At 36.0% G+C, this 17,672-nt stretch overlaps 2 protein-coding genes across 6 annotated transcripts in view; one reads left to right on the top strand and one right to left on the bottom strand.

Annotated features, from left to right (window-relative positions):
• Positions 1–58: 58 nt before the first annotated feature.
• On the top strand, positions 59–4,332 carry LOC126810438 (uncharacterized protein C16orf52 homolog A). The gene is made up of 3 exons (XM_050535512.2): positions 59–309; positions 990–1,205; positions 1,789–4,332. The coding sequence occupies exons 1-3, from the start codon at positions 207–209 to the stop codon at positions 1,974–1,976; spliced, it is 507 nt and encodes a 168-aa protein (XP_050391469.1). The 5' UTR covers positions 59–206; the 3' UTR covers positions 1,977–4,332.
• A 2,777-nt stretch (positions 4,333–7,109) lies between these two features.
• LOC126810431 (extracellular serine/threonine protein CG31145) overlaps positions 7,110–17,672 on the bottom strand; it is a 72,544-nt gene continuing 61,981 nt past the window's right edge. For all 5 annotated transcript variants that reach the window (XM_050535497.2, XM_050535501.2, XM_050535496.2 and 2 more), the window contains exons 7-9: positions 16,939–17,229; positions 12,071–12,152; positions 7,110–10,632 (exon numbers count right to left, since the gene is read on the bottom strand). In XM_050535497.2, the coding sequence (XP_050391454.1) occupies positions 10,350–10,632; positions 12,071–12,152; positions 16,939–17,229 (656 nt within the window). In that variant the 3' untranslated portion in view covers positions 7,110–10,349. The remainder of the gene's footprint in view (positions 10,633–12,070; positions 12,153–16,938; positions 17,230–17,672) is intronic.

Raw genomic sequence — 17,672 nt, 5'->3', positions numbered from 1 at the left:
CCTCGACAAACCACACGAATAACTCACTTTTTCGGAGTTACTTCCCCTGTAGAATGGAACCAAGATGGAGTAGCAATCTCGAAAAATAAATTATTTTTTTCAGAAACTGATCAAGTATATTCTCTGACAACAGTGTTATTATCACTGTGCAGTTTGGTTTGGGAATGTTTGTGATCTGATGACTAAACTGTGCATCGATATTCATTATGGATAAACTGAGCATCATATCGGGAGCTCTGTTTTTTGCAGCAGATATTTTTGCTGTGACCAGTTTGGCAATGCCTAACTGGATTGTTTCAGAAGTTGGAGGTATATTTTGAAACGTTGTTTGACAGCATATAATAACAATACATCTATATATTTTTTGTAGGAATTCCCCTCCCCCCCCCCACCCCCTCATAACATTATCCCAGTCGGTGCAGAGAAGTAGTATCATGTTAACCCAATTAATTTCATTTGATTTTACTTCCATTAATCACCTTGCAACTATAACAGTAACAGTAATGCATAATGATTGATGGCTGTATAGCCTGTATGTATCTTTAAAGAGGTATTAGTACATTGGAAGTCTGCCTTGGTAAATTAATTTTTAATTTGTTGTGATTTTGACAATACAATTACACTTTACATGTAGGTTTTCAGTATAAGATTTAACCGGTGTTTCTCATCAAATGGTAGTCCTAAGTACCTGGCTCCCTATTTCAAAATGCAGTTACCAAGAAGACAATTATCATGTTGCTTCACTTGTGTTTCTTTGTATGAAACACTACCTATATAACTCTTCTGTTTATTATCAACATAAATCTTTGTATTTCTTATTTAAGAATGTATACTTCGCTTGAAATTGAGTAGGCCTATATTCGGTTTCATAGGACGGTTATGCAAATTGCTTAAGTAAGCAAATAATTACGTTAAGGTAATCTAGAGTTACTTTGAATATGATATAATATAAATCCCCAATTCTTTTTTTAATGTATAAAAATTTTCAGGTGATGTTTATATTGGATTGTTACAGACCTGTTTAACTATATATGGTCGACCTACTATATGTTTCACACCTGACCCAGTCAGAGCTGAATGGTTACTGACATTTATTTGTGTTGTTCTGGGTATACTTTGCATCAGTGTAACTGTTGTTTTACTTGGAGTTTCATACTGGGAATACAGAGTTATGAAATTTGCTCGATGGTTGGGATTTGTGGCAAGTAAGTATAAATCAATGATATTGTCATCAAAACAAATAAGATTGTAATAAATTGTTACCCCGTCTATGTTTAAACATCCCCGGCATATTTGATAACTTTTTAATTTTCATAAGTAAAAAGAAATCCTTTGAGCATCTATTCTCCTAAATCAACACATAAATTAAAGTTTCTATAGGTCTATACTCGGTAACCATGGTGGCTCAAAGAGTAAGATGCTGGCGTGCTAACATGGAGGTATTGGGTTTGCTCCCAGTTTTAGCCGAGAAAGTTGCTCAAGATTCTCCGCGTGGTTTCCTCTTGTCAGGGGTGCAGGACAGCAGGCTTGATAAGGAACAGTGTCTAGTTTTGCTGATAGGACAAAAAAACGAGGTCCCATGTACACATTGGCGTGCACTTGAAAGAGTCTGTGACAGTTGGAATTCAAAATAGTAGTAGACCGTAGTGCCTCTGTCAGGACAAAATTTTCCTCATAGCACACTGTATGGCATATGCCCATTGTTCATTAGTCCAGTCGTTGCAGAAATATAGGATGTCTAAGCTGCTTTAAAATACTTTACTTTATATTTCATATTCTATATTTCAGTGATACTGTTCTGTCTAGCAGCTGTGATATTTCCAATAGGATTTGATATGGACCAGATAGGAGGAGAAGCCTACCAACTTCCTAATAATTTCCGTGTAGGAATATCATATATCTTTTTTGTCTTGGCCTTGTGGATCACAGTTGTGTCTCAGCTTTTTGCTTCAAAAGTATGCCTACCACATTTTTAGCAACATGTATTAATAGTATCATGAAAGGAAATTATCCATTGTTCAAATGATCTGAATTGGAGGTGTGCATCTATGAGTGGTATTCTGTAAAGAATTTTATTTGAATCTTCAGAAAATGAAAGCCCATATTTAACTGAATTCTTCAAAGTTTTTGGTTTAACAATACCTTGAAAATAAATGCAAGGCATAAGGTGGGTTCTGCACATCTTGAACATGATATGTCTTGATGTACATGTAATCTACATGTATGAGAATCAAGTATGCTACTTTGGTTGTCAGTATTGAGAAAAAGGTTTGAACACTAGGTCATTAATCTGAACAATCCTTATTAATATCCATCGACTATAATGAAGTGTGTATGTAAGTTTACATCTGGAGATGGTGTAAAATCATCCAAAAAACAATGTGCAATAGTGCAATTTTGTTTCAAAATCAAAATTTTTAAATCCCTGTTTAAGCCATGGCTAAGCTGAAGTTTTAAGTCATTTTTGTTTATATATATATGTGGATTTACAGGATTATCATTGTATAAAATATTATATTTGTAAATGTATGTTCTAAGTTATTTAGCCATTAGCATGACATGTAACTTATGTGGTTAATTATTTAACATGTACACACGTATAAATTGTCAGAGTTTGGGGATCAGACAAGAATGTTAACAGACTTGATCTCAGTTTTTAAATGTATGTTGTAATTGCATATCACGGAAATCCCAGTTGTCTGATGACATGTTATAGGAAACACTGGTACTGATTATTCAATTTGATTGCAATACTTTTTGTATGTGTAGTCATTATAGTGATGTACTTTGCCCCCCTTTTACCAGACACTGTAATGTTTGACTTAATGCACCCCCCTCTCCCTTTTTTAGGAAATCCTGCATAAGAATTGTTATTTTGGTACTTTTTTCCGAACCACAGTGTTCAAAATTTATGAAATGGCACAATTGGGATGAGCCGTGCTCCCGATTTTGATTTTGTTATCATATTACTGTGTATACCTTGTATGTACATGTAGACTTGCTTCATTAATTAGCTATAGGCTTGTTTTCACAAATGTAGCATTTATGTAAAGTACTGTGTGCAGTCATATTATACTTCATGACAGTCTTTCACTTAGTAATAATAACATGACAACCCCTAGTAAAATAATTCTTTTTCTAGGGGTCGATTTTTCAATTCTTATTGAAAAAAATGTTTCTCTAGTCTTAAGGGTTCTTTATTTCATTAAGGGTTATTAAAATAATTATTTTACTGATTACAATTAACTATGGTACCACTCTTAATCCTTCAGACTAAAGAGGGTAATAAATGATGTATCATTATGGTCAAATTCGAATCATGCTGTTGGAAAATTTTAAAATTGAGAATGGGAGTTATTTTGTAAACTCATGATTATTCAAATGATTGGCACTATTTAATGAAATGAGTGCCTTTTTTGTTCTAGTCTTATACATGTATAGGTATTTAAGATATGTATAGATGTAGGTGTATGTACCTAATGATGTAGAGAAGTGCCAAATGAATTGTTATTGTATGTTATTGTACTGTAACTGTTACACAGATGTGATAATCACACTATTTATTATTATTATTATTGTATAATATGTATATTATATTTTATGTATATGTATATATTATTTTAGCTGATGGCTTATATAATTACATATTGTAGGTTAACTTTATAGAAATGGCTTTGAAACGGTTGCTTATTCCTGATGGACAGATTCCATTTTGGGTGATGTTAAAAATCTAGATTAACTGTATGGGGATACTGGATTGAATGTTCTGGAATTGAATTCTCTCTATCTCAAAAATGAATGAAAAAGGGGATTTTGGCCTAAACACATGCACTGACAGAATAAATGAAATGGTGTTTAAGGTCCTGCTTTTCTGCAAACCGATTGAATAAGAAAACATCTCAACCAATCATAACAGCTGAAACATATTTGCTGCTGGTTACATAACAATTCTACTCACACTACCTCAGTTATGGGGACTGAAAGACTGAAATCCTTTTCACTTGATTGCAATGGACTAAGAAGCGAGCATCCCCTATTAAAAGTAGTATATAATATTCAGTAGAACAGGCTCTACTTGTCTACCCCCACCCCACCCCTCCACTATTCAACAATGAATTAACATGTGTTGAAAAGTCAAAAGGAATCACATAAGGTATCATAGATTGGAACTTATAGTTATTTGAATCTGACAGAACAATATTTGTAAATGGTTTGTTGCATGTTTCCAACAGTGTATAATTACATCAATTCAACTGTTAATATGGAGGTGTAAAATCATGTAGTTTCTATATGTATTTGTATAGAAATAAAACCATGAAAATACTGAGAAAATTGTGTTTATTATATAATGCTTCTGTTCGTCTCTCCATTGTCCACAATGTATTGTGAACATGCGCTCTACAGACTACAATGAGAGAGAGAGAAATGGGGTTTAACGTCACAAACTAGGTCATTTCGGGAATAACATATGGTTTTATTTTATTTCAATAATCCGCTTGCGCGTAGGGGTCTTTAGCAGTGGGAGGAAAACGCAGGACCCGGAGAAAACCCACGAGATTGGACAGACAACAATGATCCGATCTTTTTAAACTGTATGTTGTTTACACTAGTGAGACAGGCAGTTTGTCAAATTCAGCGATTTCTGTTATTAGTTATATATTTATGACCCCTGTTTCACATTGCAGACATGCTGTGCTCTTTTTGGTTATAAAGATTAAGATCATCGGAATGTTCAAAAAAATGTTACAGACTCTTTTGCTTCTTTTGTCGTGATTTTGTTTGTCTCTATGAAACGTTGTACACACATTAACATGTGATAGAAGTTGTTCCTTTTGCTAATTAGACATTTCTATGATTTAATAATTACACCTTTGGGATAATTAAAGCCCGGCGTTCACTTGTCTGCGAGTGTGCCCAGGTAAGGGTGCCCAGGTAAGTGTGCCTGTTCGTACATATTGACGTGCACAGATGTAATTCAAAGAAGAGTATATGGGCAAACCCTCTGCCCTACCTCGCGTTGCACAGCTGGTAACTCTAAAAAAAAAGAAAAACTCCATACATTTGTCTTGAACAGGCCGAACCATCTTATTGAGGAGACATTATGACCCAGTCTATTGCTTTCAACCGACAGAGAGAGAGAGAAATGAGGTTTGACGTCCACTCGACACAGACTAGGTCATTTCGGGACCAACATATGGTTTAATTTTACTTGCGCGTGGCTGTCTTTAGCAGTGGGAGGAAATCGGAGAAAACCCACGAGGTTGGACAGGCAACCCTACTCCTTGTCACGTACAACCGGGGATTCGAAACCAACCCAGTTGACTCAATGACAGGCCTTATGATACAGCGCGCACGTGCTAACCTTTCAACCGACAGACTATCGCTGTCAAGAAACGGCATTCAGCAAAGACCACTATGGACATGTATAGCTGGCCCCGGATCCATTCACTTGGTTTGATATTTGTTGTTATTGCTCTCAACATATGTGTATATTGTGTCTTGTTCCGTGGTGGCTCAATAAGTAAGACGTTGGCTCGCAAACCAGGAGGTCTTGGGTTCGTTCCCGGTGTCAGCAGAAAAAGTTCCTCGGGATTTTCTGGGCTTTCCCTTTTCAGTGGTTCAGGATTGGGGCCTGGCAAGGTTAGTGCCTATTCTTTCGGATGGTGTGAAAAAGCGAGGTCTCGTGGATTCACTGATGTGCACGTAAAAGAACCCTTAACGGTTGATATTCAAAATAAGATTAAGTCGTAGTACCACTGTTAGCCAAAACTTCCCCTTATAGCACAATGTATGGCGTCCAGTTAATACAGACAAGTCTTGGCTTGTGGTTTGTCCGCAGGTTTGTCTTATCGGTTTTGATTGCGGGTGGTACTGTCCTCCTGTGCTTATTGTTAGAGTTATGTTAAAATGCTAGCGTGAACTATGTGAACTGCATACCATCCACATTGTCACCGATGCTTGATTTGTATCGATTGTATTTTGATATGTATTATTATGTTATTGTAGTGGCATTTTAATGGTTTTATACGGGTGTATTTATACAGTAACTTTAGATTTATGTAACATATTTAACATGGCTCTGAATTAATAAAGTTACGACAGGTGGCAAAATAGAAACATCTGTGTTATGAGTTGTTCCTAATTAGTTGCAGAAAAGTGTTGTTGTTATGGCTGGGAAAGCAAAATAGAAACAGTTCCAAACATTAAAGTAGCTAAGTCTCTAACTCAATATCATCCAAAACCTTCGACAATGAAAACACGAATTATTTGTCAATTTTAATCAACATTGGTGTTGTGATCTTACCGGAAAAAGATGGGCTTCTGATATCCAATATTTAAGACAAAATAAACATTTTACGATTGGTACACGAATCGTGTACCATAATGCGTTTCAGCGCAAATTGTAACAAGCGACTCGAAGATCGAGGTTAGACATATTCCACAAGTCATGTCAAACGATGACCTCATATTCTTATCTGGAGAACATGCGCAATAAATACTATCGGTGTAGACTGGAATAACCAGACGCTAAAGATTGCCATTGGATTGTGACTTCTGGCGTATTTCGCCGAACATAACTGCTTTGAAATTAGAGTAAAAACGGAAACGATTGAATGTAAATCAGTTTATTTACATTCATATTACATTATTATATACGTTGCGACCCATTTGTGTCAATTTGTAGGTCCCAAATATTAGCGATTTAGCTCCTAAAAAGTGAGTGTTGGCCCTTGGAGGTTATCTAAAATCGAGACAACATTGTTCAGTTGTTGCTTTTTAGACTCTAGCTAGAATCCAATTTATCAATATGTCACTTCGACTCACGATCATCGTAAAAGTCTGTGATACACGTTTTTCTTAGATCCAAACTTGAAGCTTCGTGATAATTGTTAAAAGAAATACATACCGTCAGTTTTATTTTGACAAACGACAATTGTTTAAACTGAAAGCTATATTACTGTCAGGTGTACAACGCCAATAAAGCTTGTCCAAGTGTGCATGTCGCTTTTATAAGGTCACACATTTTACGAAATAATGAACTAATATTATGTATCTGACTTAGGAAAATCAGTTAAACATTTCTTTAGTTAAAAACTGACAAAACCAGATTCAAATATATATGCATTTTATTTACAATACTGATTTGTGATATGTGTAAATAATTAAAAATTAATATAATATACACTCTGCTTAATATAACCAAATGTACATATAGTATCATTTATATTACACATTATGTCACAATATTCTTATTAAAAAGCACTTTTTTTTATAACAAATAGGATACCCAGTCAATTCCCACTATATGTTAAATGCGGTTAATAATGCACATTGACGCACTATTCCTGTTATTGTACTTGTCATAGCTCAGCAGTAATAACGAGACAAGAACTAAATTTATCTATTGCGGGTCTTTTTCATGTCGATTTTTGAAATAGGATAGCAATAACGACCCGGTCGATCTTTAACTAAATATTACATAACGCCTCTTTAATACTGCTGAGCTATATAAATACCCAAGCTTACATTGTCTTTGTTGGATTTTTCAAATGCTGTCTTACATACATGTATCGTAAAAAAGACAAAAAAACAAACCGCATAACCCAAAACCAATTATTTGAAATTACCTCCCTTTAAACAATTACCAACTCATTTACCCACGTAAAACCGAATAAACCTGAACTATAGCAAAGCACGTTATACACCAAGACGTTTGAACAAGATTTCAAGTATGCTTGATAACGACTTGTGAAGTCTTGTTGAAAAGTCGCAGTATAATAAAACATGTAATTGTTATCCATAAGTAGTGTTTTTTGGGGTTTTTTTTTATCATGTTCCAATTACCAAATGCCATTCAAAGAATACACCAAACCATATTTGAAATAAACAAAATATAAAATCAAACGGAATGTTTTGATCAAACTAATTTAAACAGCTGATTTAAATGTTGTATAAAATAGCCTGTATGATTGTAGGTTATCATACACAGTGTCAGCGATTTGTTTGTAAAAGATAAAAAGATACACCAATAGGTCTACATTAGCATAACGCAATATATTGCATTCTACTTAGCCCACAGATGCTGTCTAAAACGTTAGTGATTGGTGAAATTAATAGGTAGTCTTTTGTAAGTGCGTTTTACGTGCTTGAACCCGACGTTAACGTCTTAGAAAAACCTATCTACATCCCACTCGCACTGCTCACATGTAATCGTATCATTTTTTAAAAAAATGAATGTTAGTCTAAAGCAAAAACTAAGTGTCGACAGACGTGTTGAACCGCATTTCATTTTATTACAAAATGAATTTGAGATGTTGTTTTTTAATAATTTTTAAACATAATAATCGAGTTCTCACAGTAATTTCATTGCATCTTTAACAACAATTCAATATAATTAATATTTATAACACATGATTTATTTTAAAAGATAGATCTGCTTTTAGCACTTTTTATTTATAATAACAACAAGAACATATATCATTCACACGGGACATCACACAGATTGAAGCAGAACTACAGAAAATAACACAACACTCTTAAACACATCAAATACATCAGCGTTCTTAGCACGCTCTCTATGGGTAGGTATCCTAAACTAAACCCGGCATGACTGCACGCACATAACTTATTTCCACGTTTATTTCAACACATATCTGTAATAGAGAAATGAGAACCCCTATGCAAAACAAAAGTAGAATAAATATTCCTTGCGAAAATCATCAGAAATGTATACATTAGAAACGGCCTCGGCCATCAAGACAGGGATGGGTAGGGGGGGCATCACATATTTCATCACTATTCTAATGTTCAAAATGAAGACCACGAAGATTAGCCGAGTCAATCACCCATAATATGTCATTTATTATTATTATATTTGCTGTTCAACACAAACGCACACACGCACATATTTGCGCACCCAAACTTGTAAATATATATATGAATAGTTAAATATAACTACTCTTAGGTATTAAATACACAAAAATATAAAAGTTTTTGAAAAAAATACTACATTATTTGTCGATTGCTAGCACTTTCGCTTATTTTATTAAGCTCTTCAGTAAGCGTAAGTGCTAGTAATCGACTAGTAATGTAGTTCTTTTTTCAAACACTTTTATATTTTTGTGTATTAAAGTTTTTAGGTGTAAAATTTTACAAAAAAATCAAACTCAAAGTGAATATCCACTATTCATATTCAGCTGAGATCGATTAACAGACATGTCCTCTAAAGGCTGGATTCTTCTTAGCAGATATCTGGCTTTCTTTGACTGTATCAGGCTATAGACAGTCCAATACGGTGTTATAACCATCTTGGTTAGCCAGTTCAACATTTGCTTTTAAGCAATCCTGAAGTCCTTCTACCTGCTTCACCACTGTACGATTCTGGGGATATATCGGTATTATATTGGCCATGTTGCATGTATCAGACGCGTAAGCTTCAATTTGAACTACGAACCCTGATTTGTACTAACGAAATTGTTTAATGCGTTAGTGTAGTCCACATATTTGTTATTTACGCCTTATATCAGTATGATTACACAAGAATACTTGCGAAAATATGAAATATAAGGTGGATTTCGGAAAGGAATTTTGAAGCATGTTATCACAATTACGCGCAAATCTGATACTATGCGACAAACGGCTGCGGTGGCATATTCTACATTAAACACTATAGCAATTAGCGTATATTGCACATGATGGGTAAAGTAAACAGCCCAGAATGACGACCGGTGCATAACAGTTTACATAAAGCTCACAGCGTCATAGTCTACAAACGAACAGAACAGCAAGTCTACAAATTATCAAAGCTCTATATACGGCTGTGCAAATGATAAGAACGTTGCACTTTACAAACGGCTATAACGTCACAGTCTACAAACGATCATAATGTCATATTCTACAATCAATCTGAACGTCGCAGTCGAACGGTCATAACGTCACAGTCTACAAACGTTCATAACGACACAATCTACAAACGGTCATAACATCACAGTCTACAAACGGGCATAACGATACAATCTATAAAAGGGCATAACGACACAGTCTACAAAAGGTCGGCACGCAGTTTACAAATAGTCAACACATATTCTAAACACGATCAGTACATTATAGTTTACACACGCCATGACCACAGCACAAAGTCTATATTCGATTTACACAAGATACACACAAACAATACAGTCTGCACACTATGAGATAGTCTGCACACGATTAACACAGTCTGTACACGGTAAAATAGTCTACACACAATTATGAAAATATGCACGCTAAGAAAATAGTTTGCACACTATCAGTACACGATAATTCAACAGATAGTCAATAAACAATCTTATCACTATGGTTGAAATTGGTTAAATGTGGTCATCAACAATAACTTCATCAACAGAGTTATCTTCTAAGCATTTATCAACAACTTGCAATATTATGGCGACTCGTCGGTTCATGGCTGTCAAGTGGGGTTTGGTTAATATTGGTGCTATAGTTTCTTGGCTTGCAAATGATTCAAATACATCACTAAGTGTTTGTGGGCCCCTGTAAAGTTTAACCAGTTTAATAAATGTGGAATATCTTATAAGACAACACTGCAATACCGGCGCCATTATTGACATTTCATCGTGGTTAGGTTTACCAAATCTGAAGAATAAAATAATAAAAATTATGAACAATGATGAACAGAGCAAAGTGGGTTTACTTTCAATGGCCCTTACATGATCTGAGAAAACTCTAGATCCGAGACGGTCCTGCACATGTGGATTGTACGTTAGGGTTAGGGTAAGGGTTAGGCTTGGTCCAGGGATAAGGTTAGAGTTAATTAGCGCAAAATCTGCTGGTCCTTATCCTAACCCACAATCCACATATGACGTCATATGTGCTAAAATGTACAGGACCGTCTCCGATCTAGAGTTCTCCGATGATCTGACAGGTTGTAGTGGTAGCTCGCGTCAGGGGTCATGCAGGCTAAATCTATTTGTTATGGCCAGCTCAATTTTTGTCATGGTTAGGGTACGTGATTGTTGGCGAGATTGTAGGTTAGGGTTGGGCTAGGGCCAGGTTTAGGGCTTGGGTTGGGATTAGCACTAGCCCTGTTTACATCTTGTGATCTATGGGGAATGACGAAAAATTGAGCTGGCCTTATCATTTAGCACTAACGGGGTCATACGAGTGGCTTTTGACCCTATGGCGTCAGACATTTGATTAACCAATCAGCGTCGATGTTTCTATTGGGTATTTGGAAATACAACGCGGGTTGTTTAACAACTGTTCCAGATCCTACTGTAGTAAAGATAAGTAAAAAGAAACCAAATAGGATCTGTGTTTTAATTACATTGGTTTAAACGTCAATCGGTGGGCTCAAACAGAATATCTAAATACCAAAAATTTAGCTGTCCATGAGAAAATGTTTACAATTGTGAAAGTATACCTAACAACCAACATTCCTAAAAATGTAATTTAAAAAATGCATAAGAAACTGTATTCATTCAAGTCTAAAGAAGCATCACCCAATCAAATTTGTGCGGTTTTGAAGAAGACGACGACGGACGGACAATCGTCGGACAGGGGGTTAGGGCCGATAAGTAAAAAAAAAAAAAAAAAAAAAAAATATTAGAAGCCGTGGATTTATGGTTTATACATAATAAGGTCTGCTAGAGAATATAGACTAGTTTTGAGAATAAATGTACAGGTTATTAGGGAGACAACTCTGCTAGTACAAGGAGGGTTGGGAGGCCGAATGGTTAACGCGTGCACGTTTGATCACAAGGTTTGTCATTGAGAATAATGGCATGGTTTAAAATCTCCGCTCATAAGTGACAAGGAGTAGTGCCACATATGCAACCTCGTGGGTTTTCTCCAGGTCCCCCGGTTTCATCCCACTGCTAAAGACCCCTACGCTAGTGAATTATTGAAATAAAATTGAACTATATGTTAGTCCCGAATTGACCTAGTTTGTTTCAAGTGGACGTTAAACCCATCGCTCTCTCTGTCTCTCTGTCTCTCTCTGTCTGTCTCGCTCTCTCTCTCTCTCTCTCTCTCTCTCTCTGTTAGTATTAAATTTAACATAGGCGATACTAACCCTCGTCCATGGTCCATATGGATAGGATATGTGTCATTACCAAAATCTATAAACGTTTCATAATGATGGCGATCCATATTACCTGAAAAAATAAACAACAAAATAATTAGCTCACAATTTATTTTTCATATTCAGCACCTGTTCTCTTTCACCCATTTTCAAATAAAAGAACCCCTGAAAGTTGGATATTGAAATAAGAGTAGGCTATAGCGCCGCTGTCCGGGAAAATGTAACCGCATAGCACACTGCATCGCGTACATATGTCAGCCTTTATTAGCCGGTCGGAGCAAAATTGTAGACCTTTAAACCCCATGTTTTTTCATTTCATTTTGAGTTACTTATAGAGCCAGTCAATGTAGTTCCAGCAAACACAAACAGTTGCGATCTGCTTACTTTTTTACTGTATTAAATGTCACACTATTGTGTCATTTTATTGACAGAATTTTGTTTTCAAATTAGAAACTTTATCGTATGTGTATCTTTCTTCGTGCAAGTATACTTTGTCACGATTTATATATTTCAAATACTTTGTTTTACCTAGGAACATGACACCCTTTTCTTTACCGATGCCCAGCTTCGTGTAACATATGAATACATTATATTTTACATTATACAGTGTGATATAATATAATGTTCGTGTACACTGGATCTCAGATTTTCGTCCCATCCGAACGACTAGAAGCTGTTCATTGCCAGGCCATCAGCCTTGCACCAATGACAAGTAGAAACCACGCGGGAAAAAAACTTTCCCGACCACCACCTGGATCGAACCAGTCAACGCCTTACTTAGTGAACCACCGCGGCATCTAGGGTTCGTTAACGGACTACTCTATAAAATATGTAGAATGCAAAGACTCCAGTCCATGTAAAATCTACTATGATCTACGATTTACTGTAAATACACATAATTTTCTCTTTCCTCGATGAGTATGGACATTCTGAAATGAAATGTGGTTTAACGTTCTACTGCACCGACATTTTGAGCGGACAGCGGCACTACGGCCTATCTATATTTCGAATTCCAACTGTCAAGGGTACTTTGACGTGCACGCCTGTGTGTATACGGGGCCTCGATTTTTCGTCCCATCCGAACGACTATACGTTTTGCCTTGCGGACGGGGGACAGGGGGCAACGCCGGAAAATATCGATGAACCTTCTCGGCCCACATCGGGATCGAACACGGGACCTCAAGTTTATGGAGCCAACATTTTACTCACTGAGCCACCGTGGCTCCAATAAGCACATTCTTTCACCAACACCCATTTGAAATGTTTTAAATGAGCAAATAAACCACTTTGAAATAACGAAAACTAGAAATATTTAGTAAATTAGCCAGAAATTAGTATATTGTAATAAATTGCTCGCTCAATACGATAATCCACAATCCGTTGCATACTATTGTGAATCCTGAATACAACCTACTTATTCTTGTTAATAACATTAATTAGTTTAAACATTAAAAGGTTATTATTAAATGTATTGTGTATGAACACGGTGACTTTGGTGGTTTTCCGCCTGTTCCCTACCAGGTCCCCCGCCTTGCATTACTGACTAGGGGCAATATGACTGAAACAAATAACCAAAGACCTTTCTCGGCCTAGTGAATAGCGCCTTACACTCACTGAGCCCCTGTGACTCACGTTTAGGTAAAGTCCCCAACGCAATGTTACTTCAATGAAAAGGCAGCAAGAAGTTGAACATTTAGCTTTTATTGTATGAAAACATGGATTAATCCCAAGCTTGGAGATAAAATTTAACCCCGAGAAACACCATAAAACAATAATTAAGAGTTAGTATTTAAAAAAAATAGGTCATATGGTCTACATAGTTTCTATATTATGGGACAGTCATAGACGATGGATGTATGAATATACCTGTATCCTATACATATTACCTGTCTAATATATAAAAATATGTATTATTCAGAAAACAGTATAACTGTTTACATTGAATGACAACCACAAATGACATAGTATAGACATATCGATACTGTTTAAACCTCGGGCAGTTACTTATATAGACAAAAACAACTATACAGTGTAATGCTATAAACCACCGATTTGTTGCACCTAAATGTTGCTTCAGTCTTGGCGAAGACAGCCATGAAATCAAACCAGAAATACACCAACTACAAGTAATGCACTTTTACTACCTCGCATTCATAAAAATATAGCATGTGAACCAAGCAAAGGCTCAGAAACTCAGCCAGAAACGTTTAATGAGCGCCTGCATTCACGATAATATTACCTGCAGAACAGTTAAAATAGGTTGATGATCTTTTATCACCCAAAAATACATTTTACAGTAGATATTGCTTGTGTGATAAATTTCATAATCTACTGCGATATATCCTTAGAAGATATCGCTTTGCATGAATTTGATTGGCAAGTTAAAAAGGGACTATTTTTTGTTATTTTCAAAGAACAGTTCATTTTTTTTGTATCAAAAGTAACTTATTTTTTTATTATTATTAAAAATGAACTTGAAGGAAACACTGTGTCAATATAAAGGATTTTGCAATGGTTGAATTGCTGTCAAAAAATGATGTATAACTACGCCGTAATGTAATCAGTTTCGGTAAAAGTAAAATCTATAGCAAAGAATTATATTTATTTATTTGTGCATGCAAGAAAGGATTGGGTGATAAATAAAATCTACTACTCATCTTTTTTTTTATATCAAAAATGGGAGATTCTCTATTAATCAAGAGCAAAAATGAGTCGAATAATTTTTGTTTGTTTTGTGTTTTGCACCCGATGTTATCCAACGAAAGCGAATGTGTAGGCAAACTGCAGACACCATACAACCTTGCTCCAAGATTACACAAATAGGAAATGAGATGAAGCGGAGTTTAATGGCCTACGTTTCTGAACCGATTGGGCTAATGAAGACGAGAAAACAACACCATGCAGTGTACTACGAAGACCTCATTTTTTGTTCCGCCCCAATGACTAGATACTGTTTCTTGCTAGCTAGGCCCCCTGTCCTTCACAACTGACAAGGGAACACCACGAGTGGAGTTAACCCGAGACCTTCTGGTTTGCGTGCTAGCGATTTACTCACTAAGAGAGAGACATGGGGTTTAACGTCCACACGACACAAACTAGGTAATTTCGGGACTAACATATGGTTTAATTTTATTTCAATAATTCGCTTGCGCATAGGGGTCTTTAGCAGTGGGAGGAAACCGGAGGACGCGGAGAAACCCCACGAGGTTGGACAGGCGACCCTACTCCTTACTCACTAAGCCACAACTGCTCTTATACAAACAAGAACATTATTGACAATTTATGTTAGTTTTCATATTTAATTCTTATTCCACCCGAGATTATTAAAGCAACGGAGATTTTATCTATTGACACACCTAATGCTATACCCATACGGTGCCCTTTTGACCAGGAAACCTACATCTAAAGAATTTCTTAATTCGGTTCCATCTTAAAATAATTCAATTCTGCTAAACGTGTATAACCGATGGTAAAGAAAAAATGAATAGTTAATACTTGCTTAACTTGACTGACAACATCAAGACTCATCAACAATCATAGAATTCCTGACGGACGAGTTAAAATGTCATTGCCCTGGTTGTAGTCTTTCTAACTTAGTAACGAAACCAAGTAACCTGACTCATATGTAAACTGATTTTATATCGCAAAGTGGTAGCTAATTAGAATTAAACACTTCACGAGCTAATAAAAACTCATCGTGGTTAGAGAATAATTAGAACCAAACACCTCAATTTCATTAAGACACGCGGGGTTTCAAATTAACTCTTTTATATCTAAGTTGGCTTCTTACGATCAATCTATGTGGAAACCTTCCAACACAAAGTGTCAATTAAGGAAAACAAAAAAATCTCCAAATAATTGAATAAAAGTGAAAACATGGTTAACTCGGAAAGTATTTAGATTGCATCTGTTTATTGTTAAGTTTAAGCGTTGGCACATTCTCTTTATAAATGCAAGGCTTGCCATTTTAGCATCCTGTAAACTAAAATACTGTTAAAGCGTAAGAATTTAATAAGGAAGCGAGTGTTTTGTTAGTTAATCTCATTTGCCCAAGCTTTTAATCAAGTTGTCAGTTTGACATGCCAACAATTTGTATACTTTTCATTTGGATCTGTTGTCTTTTTAAATAGGAAAAAGTTTTGAAACATCAGAAACATAAGGACCTATTTTTATTCCAGAGTCGTATTTAATTTTCATTCCTATAAAAATGTTTCTTAGTTTATTATTCGCGGGTGGTTGTTTTCACATTTGTAAATTAACCCTAAAATAACAGTTACATGATCACGCTAAAACTTCGCAAGAATGTCTCAAATTGAGAGTGATATGTGTCCACCGTAAGTTATAATGCTAATCAATACAACCCATATGGAATCTTAAAGCCATCAAGTACAATATTTAGCAAACTACTGATATACACATATAAAAATGGGTCCCAAACAGGCCTTAAATTAACGAAACCCGAATTTACGTCATGTATATGATTTGTATATAATCAAATTCCCCCATGAACCAACAACCGTAGCTCATGAGATGGCTGAGAAAATTCTCGGTATTTGCCAGCCTATCCGGCTCATAGTTGTCAGTGATGCAGCCGGCCTACCGAGGGTCTGACAATGAAAAAGCGTCGGCTTAGAGATGGATTTCGATAAGAGTATAGGTGGAGCAGCCAATATCCGGACAAAATCCCCCTTGTAGCACACTGCATAGCGTATGTCCATCTTCATTAGCCAGATCGAGAAAGAAATTAACTCCATATCATCTCACAGGTAATATTTTTATTTTTTATGGAATGGAGGTAGCGCGGTACAAAGGATTTTATAATCCATCTGAAATTACTAAATTTGAAAGACATAACTTACCTATTATAAAGTCAAATATTGTTATATCCATTAGATCTAAAAGACGTCTTCCTTGATTATACGGTGGACGCTCTCGGACTTTATCGCATAAATCATCATATACCTCCCAATAGGCTTTCCGGTGTTTACTGTAAGATCGTTTCCAGGGGTTCCGCCATGTCTTTCTGTTGGCAACTTCCTCCGGGGGTAGGAACGTTGCCATGGAAACCTCAAGGGTATCGGGATGACCACAGATAGCATGGGATGTATCACAGTAATAGGAACACGAACCGTGAAAACACAGATTACCAGCTATAAAAAAAGAAAAAAATGCATATTGGTGACCTGTTATGAAATGGAATGGGAATGAATAGGATTACTTGGAGTTCCAAGTAGGAGAATATCGCCGGGAAATGCCGTTTAGTTGAAGTTTTGCGAGCACTCTAAATGTGTACCCGGGACGAACGATAAGAATCACGGAGTACCAGCAGTTCAAAGGATCCAGTCGAAACGTCCGATTTCAAAATGTGATCATTGAAATAATGTTTAAAATTACAATGCTTAGAGAGCTCAGATTTTTCTATCCAAAACTATTATTTAAGCAAAACCATTTTTTCAAATGCATGACCATCCAAATTTGTGTGGTTGCACAGTATTGGTTTCACATTAAAACATATTGTAAATCCGGTAACACAGATGTTGACATGTGTGTAAAACACTAGTCCCTGTGTTAGTCAACTGAACATTGCAAATTA

Source organism: Patella vulgata, chromosome 2, assembly GCF_932274485.2.
Source record: "Patella vulgata chromosome 2, xgPatVulg1.2, whole genome shotgun sequence".
Classification (NCBI taxonomy): domain Eukaryota; kingdom Metazoa; phylum Mollusca; class Gastropoda; family Patellidae; genus Patella; species Patella vulgata.
Note: the sequence above shows the minus strand (reverse complement) of the source record. Positions and strands in the feature narration are given on the sequence as shown.